Below are 6,996 nucleotides of genomic sequence, written 5' to 3'. Positions count from 1 at the left end.
GATGCATGAGTTCGGTTAACCGAAACTAAGGCCGAAACTAGATTTTTTGGCCGAAACTGGCCGAAACCGAAACCGAAACCGAAAGTTCGGTCGGTCACTAATTATAACAAAACGAATAAAACTTTAGGGTGTGTACTTTAGGCAAAAAACACCTGTTTGTTATATGAGAGCAATTTTATTTTATTTTTAGCATTTGTTGTTAGACCGGCAACAGAAAATATACATAATCTGTGAAAATTTCAGGAGTCTTGCTGCTATAGCGGTTATTGAGCTACAGCCTGGAGACAGACAGACACACGTAAAGATATCGAAGTCTCAGTAATAGGGTCCCGTATTTATCCTTTGGGTACGGAGCCCTAAGAAGCTCTTTATTAATATTAAATAATAACAAGAAAAAAAAAAACAAAGATAAATTACTAAATACTATAGCTGCTATACTAAAAACAAACAAACATTTTCCTGACCAAGAAATATCATTTAAAACTATGATTACGACACAAATAAATATTTTTTTATTGTAAGTTTAGAAAACACTAACATAATAATATTTAATATAATATTTAATGTTATCCCTGCATCAACAACCCACCGTTGTCAGTCACAAAGTCAGATCCCGTAATCCCCTTAGCCTTCTCGCTCGCCAGGAACAGTATTAAGTCAGCTACCTCCTCCGGTTCGGACATTCGTTTCAACAGCGTTTTAGCTGCAACTCCATCGAGCACAGCGATGTCGATGCCGGCGTTGGTCATGATGTCTGTCTTCACGGGTCCAGGGCTGACGGCGTTGACCCTCACTCCCGCAGCCGCCAGCTCCACTGCCGCCTGCCTCGTGAAGTGAGATAGGCCCGCCTTGGAGACGGCATACGCGAAGGTCCCCGGCAACGCCATTTGCGCGGACACGCTCGAAACGTTGACGATGTTCCCCTTGCTCTTGATCAAGTGCGCCGCCGATAAGCTCGTCAGAAGAACGGCGCTTCTGAGGTTCGTGTTCATAATCTCGTCGTAAGTGTTCACTGCGGTCTCGCTGGTGATGGTATTCATTCGGATGATACCCGCGTTGTTGATCAAAACGTCCAGGGTGCCGTATTTTGCGATCGTCTTCGATACGACCATCTTAGCTTCGGCGTCCTTGCTGATGTCGGCCTTGATGATGAGCGGTTTCTTGCCAACTTTCTCGCACTGTGCAGAAACACTTTTGAGCTTCTCCTCGTTTCTCCCGACCAAGACCACGTGAGCGCCCTCCTTGGCGAAGGCTACGGCGGTGGCGGCGCCTATGCCGGAGCTGGCACCAACCACCAAAACAACTTTGTTCGCGAAACTCATGGTCAACTAACTTCCACGTGCTATCCAATAATGTACATATATATTAGATGTGTTGTCTATTTATAATATATACAGTGGAGTCACAGTATAAGTTCAGTACTACAACATTTTAGAAACGTGCCGCAATCGTTTTGAACGAGCGCGCAAACATCGTCAGGCGCAACCAAGACGTAGGTCTTGGTTGCGCCTGACGATGCTTGAAACGGAACTGCTTTGAGACTCAAACAATCGGACGTGAATGCCGTCTCCTGCTCTAACAACGTCATTTCACGTTTGTTAGAGTAGGACGCGGCATTATCGTCCGATTGTTTAAGTCTCGAAACAGTTTCATGGTACAAGGCCAGGCACACATCTTGGCCGGACGTTTCGTCTCCGACTTTCCAAGTTTTGCGTTGAGAGTAGTCGCGCCCAATCATCTTATCAACATCGTCATTTACTACTACTAGCATATTATTATTGATCAATCAGCCATTTTAATATTACTATTTTGGTAAAACTGCAACGACAACTACTGTTGAAATGTCGAAAATAGATGGTTTGGATTTTGGCTTTTGATACAGTACCTTAAGCACACATTGCCGACTTATGCCTGGAGAAGGGACGGTGATAGGCGCCAAGCGCCCATACACTCATTAAAATCAACAGCTGTGCATTTGTATGAAGATGTTCTACTGTGATATACTGTTGTGCGATATTATACAATTACCACGTCACGACACCACAGAATAGATAATAGTACAAGTAACGACACGTAGATCTCCTGTCTCACAATAATAGTCACCGTGATGCTTATTATTTTCATATTTATCAATGAGCGTCGTTGAAGATAAATTGCTAAGTAACGATTAAATTGTGTTTTTTTAACACTGACCAATAATTACAGTCTATACTCAAATAAGTACTCCATGACAAAGTACTGAGTCAGTACGGTACTTTGCCATTGCCAATATCTGTCAGAAAACTCAGCAGCTAAAAGCTAAAAAAGAGTTGAAATCCAATACATCCATCCATCGATCATAATCATCTTCATCAACAGCCTGATCCATAATACTTTTGTACTAGGCAGGTTTTTGTGCTAATATACGTAACACTTGATTCATTATATAATTAGACAATATTGTTAAGGATACAGACGTGTCTGTGTTCCCCCGATCAGTTTCGCTGGTTTGACGCTAGATAGCAATCTAGCGTCAAACCAGCGAAACTGATCGGGGGAACACAGACTACTTAAATCCCTTACTCGATACTAGATGGCGTTAGGTGTATGATTACCTACGCGTATTTTCTAGAAAAGTTCAATCCATGTTTACGCGACTCAGATACGAATTTTCTGGAATATTCTGGCACTCGCCTCGGCCCATATAAATAGCCGCAGTCAGGCGGGCCAGTCATTCAGTTCAGATTGAGCTTTCTTCGAGGTGACTTCGGAAGTAAAAAGTAGTGATCAAAAGTGATACCAGTGAAACCTACGACTCGGCTACGACCTAGGACAGTGATAGTGCTTAGTGTTTTGGACCTAGTGCTTTGTGTGAGACCTAGTGCTAATGAATAAAGTGTATGTGGGCAGGCCCCACCCACTGGCCCGCCCACTAGGCCTCGCCCACTGACCACGCCCCTCAGGTTCCACCTACTTTGGGTGAAGCCACGCTTCCTGGCTCCGCCCACCAGGCCACGCCCACTCAGGCTACGCCCACTCAGGTCACACCCATTTTTCTCGCCCACTGGGGCCCGCCTGCTCAAGCCCCGTCCACTGGCTCTATCCACCTTGACTGTGTGTGTAGCTTCTGCAGCCCCTCAAGTGGCTCTTCAATTAGAAAGTTTTAGTTAATCCCATGCTTTGCAAGAGTTACAGGAACGCAAGCTCGGCGCTTTGCAGGAGTCACAAGAGCAACAAAAGAACCTCCAGGAAAAGGCGCTTTTAGCTATAAAGGATATTACTGACACGGTGACAAAGCTTCGTAAAGATATCGACGCAGTGAAAGAACGCGTTACCGGGTTAGAATTGGTTATTGAAAACTTGAAAACCGGCTTCACTGAACTACAGAAGAGAGTAGTGCGCCTTGAAACTACGGGAGTGGCGCTGTCTAGTGGAACTACCGGAGTAGTACAGGGACCAAGAGTGAAAGTACCGCCATACGACGGCACTATTTATAATTTATTAAAGATATACCAACAACGCATTGCGGCAACATTCATAATTAAAATCTAATACTGCAGTTATGCAGCTGAAGGAAACTACTTCTTGGAACGCTTATCGTCGGCAATTTGAGACTGTTGCTACCACCAACGGATGGACGGAAGAACAATGCCTGACCGCTCTCATTGTTGCGCTCAGAGGACAAGATTTGTCGGTCCTGGAAGTACTGCCGCATATGGAAAATGGGTTCCAAGACCTGATGGAGGTACTTGAATCCAGATACGGAGAGCGACACCTGGAGCACGTGTTCTGTGCCCAACTGCGTGACAGAGTCAAACGCTCAGGAGAAGGACTTCAACAATGGGCGTTGGAAATTGAAAAACTTGTCAGGAAGGCATACCCAGGAGTCTACACAAATATTGTTCAAGGATTTGTCGACGGAATCAAAGACCCGGAGGTCAGAGCTGCAACTTGGTCACCATACCTAGCTAAAGGAGCGGAAAGAAGCGCGCGTCACGTCGCCGTTAATTCGTGATAATGTGTAGTTGTTAAGTTTATACAATTTTAATGTATGTTAGTCATTAAGGTATATATTGTATGAGCCTACGTAGCCTGATTTCAATAAATAAATAAATGAAAAAAAATAAAGGGAGCATTGCCGCATTCAGTTCGGATTGAGCTTTCTTCGAGACGACTTCGAAAGTGAAAAGTAGTGATCAAAAGTGATACCAGTGAAACCTACGACTCGGCTACGACCTAGGACAGTGATAGTGCTTAGTGTTTAGGACCTAGCGCTTTGTGTTAGACCTAGTGCTAGTGATGAAGTCTTGTCAGCAGGTCTTTGTCTCCAAATCCTTCGAACCCTAACACGTAACAATATTTATAGAATTTAATTAACCTGCCGAGTTCAAATTTGAATTTAGACAATTTTGACAAGTTTGAAATTAGAAGTGTTATGGATCAGGCTGTTGATAAAGATGATTATGATCGATGAAGTGCATCTGAACTTGGTATTGAATTGGATTTCAACTCTTTTTTTAGGCCAAAAATTATTAGCCTATAGGAATAAAACTATGATTATGACAAAAATAAATATTTTTTTTATTGTAAGTTTAGGAAATAGAATATAATATTTAATTTATTCCCGCAACAACGCACCGTTGTCAGTCACGAAGTCAGATCCCGTAATCCCCTTAGCCTTCTCGCTCGCCAGGAACAGTATTAAGTCAGCTACCTCCTCTGGTTCGGACATTCGTTTCAACAGCGTTTTAGCTGCAAGTCCGTCGAGCACAGCGAAGTCGACGCCAGCATTGGCCATGATGTCTGTCTTCACGGGTCCAGGGCTAACGGCGTTGACCCTCACTCCCGCAGCCGCCAGCTCCACTGCCGCCTGCCTCGTGAAGTGAGATAGGCCCGCCTTGGAGACGGCATACGCGAAGGACTTCGGCACTGCCATTTGCGCAGTCACGCTCGAAACGTTGACGATGTTCCCCTTGCTCTTGATCAAGTGCGCCGCCGATAAGCTCGTCAGAAGAACGGCGCTTCTGAGGTTCGTGTTCATAATCTCGTCGTAAGTGTTCATTGCGGTCTCGCTGGTGATGGTATTCATTCGGACGATACCCGCGTTGTTGATCAAAACGTCCAGAGTGCCATATTTTTCGATCGTCTTCGATACGACCATCTTAGCTTCAGCGTCCTTGCTGATGTCGGCCTTGATGATGAGCGGTTTTTTGCCAACTTTCTCGCACTGTGCAGAAACACTTTTGAGCTTCTCCTCGTTTCTCCCGACCAAGACCACGTGAGCGCCCTCCTTGGCGAAGGCTACGGCGGTGGCGGCGCCTATGCCGGAGCTGGCACCGACCACCAAAACAACTTTGTTCGCGAAACTCATGGTCAACTAACTTCCGCGTGCTATCAAATAATGTGCATAGATTAGATGTGTTGTCAATTTATATAATGAACAGTGCAGTCACAGTATAACACAGTACAACAATTTAAAAACGTGCCGCAAACGATTTGAACGAATGCGTAAGCGCGCATCGTAAGGCGCATTTTATCCGTTTCGTCTCTTTGTAGGATATCCGTGTATAAGTGATATATTCACCCATCCACATGAGTAAGTTTTTTTATCAAAATCAAAATCACAGATTGAAAGTACACAGATTCAAAATTTTGCAAACCGCAAACGTAAGGTTGCTTATTATTTTATTTATTTATTTATTTAAATCAGGCTACGTAGGCCCATACAATATATATCTTAATGACTAACATACATACAAATTTATATAAACTTAACAACTACACATTATCACGAATTAACGGCGACGTGACGCGCGCTTCATTCCGGAGTCTCCCCCGGAACCTACGGTAAACCACATCAGTCGGCCAGAATTCCTCCGCTTCAAAGGTCGGGAGAAGATGCGTCGGTACTCTCACCACAAAGGAACTGAAGTTGACCTTGTGGCGAGACTGCAGACGCTCGACCCTCAAGTGGAGGGACGTCTTCTTACTGATGTAGTCCACGACGTCTTCGACCTCCATGGACCAGTGCAGGCGGGATATGTACAGGGGCGGCGCGGGGACCCCGCTCCGCAGACGCAGCTCAGGTACATATAGCGCGGTGCCGCGATGGTTGCGGGCGGCGGGCTTCTTCTTCCTTCTCTCCACCAGTATAAAGCCCTCCTCATCGCACCTCCTGCTCTCGTCCTTGCTAGGTCGAGAAGACTTAGCCTTGCGGCTCTTCGTAGCCTTGCGGCTCTCCGTAGTCTTGCGACTCTCCGAAGCCTTACGGCTCTCATTTTCCCCATTTTTATGCGCCCGCGGGAGAGGCGCGGGGCGACCAGCAAGAGTCGCGTAGTTTTGCTGAGTCGCCTGTGGACTCGGCGTCGGCGCAACCGGCAGGGAAGCGCGGGCGGGGGCGGCAGCGGCGGCATTCGTTGACCCGTCCGATAATGCTGACGGGCTAAACGTGATCGCCTGTGCGACTCGGCGTCGAGTGACAAATGCGGCGTCAGCTGGTGACCTACATAATGAATTATTATCATATTGTGGTTGTCATGTAGTACAGTATCAATGCACACAATAAGGCCGACGTGTGTCTGTAATGGCAGCCAGTTTTAACTGATCCAATTGGTAGCGTCATGCCGATTGGACGATAGGAAGCATGGTGTATGGCCGCCATAAGAGAGGAGGCTTGGCAGTTGCCAGTTGGCGCCTATGCACTCATTAAAATTTACCGCTGTGCGTTTGTATGAAGATGTTCTACTGTGCTATACTGATATACTGTGGTGCGATATACAATCACCACGTCACGACACGTGGATCTCCTGTCTCTAATAGGCACCGACCACCGTGATGCTTATTATTTTCGTATTTATCTATGATCGTCGTTGAAGATATATTGCGAAGTAACGATTAGATTGTGATTTTTACCACTGACTATATTATAATAATTACAATTTCGGATATAAGGTCTACTTAGTACTTTGTCACTGCCTAAACTTCTGTCAGAAAAATCTTATTGTATCAATATCTGCT

General features: G+C 45.4%; 1 protein-coding gene across 1 annotated transcript; it reads right to left on the bottom strand.

Moving 5' to 3' along the window:
- Nucleotides 1–423: 423 nt before the first annotated feature.
- Nucleotides 424–5,389, bottom strand: LOC121729524 (3-oxoacyl-[acyl-carrier-protein] reductase, chloroplastic-like). Its single transcript, XM_042118064.1, has 3 exons — nt 4,608–5,389; nt 3,637–3,676; nt 424–1,328 (listed from the first exon to the last, which is right to left on the bottom strand). The coding sequence occupies exons 1-3, from the start codon at nt 5,348–5,350 to the stop codon at nt 567–569; spliced, it is 1,545 nt and encodes a 514-aa protein (XP_041973998.1). The 5' UTR covers nt 5,351–5,389; the 3' UTR covers nt 424–566.
- Nucleotides 5,390–6,996: the final 1,607 nt, after the last annotated feature.

This window comes from Aricia agestis, chromosome 8 (genome assembly GCF_905147365.1).
Source record: "Aricia agestis chromosome 8, ilAriAges1.1, whole genome shotgun sequence".
NCBI lineage: Eukaryota > Metazoa > Arthropoda > Insecta > Lepidoptera > Lycaenidae > Aricia > Aricia agestis.
Note: the sequence above shows the minus strand (reverse complement) of the source record. Positions and strands in the feature narration are given on the sequence as shown.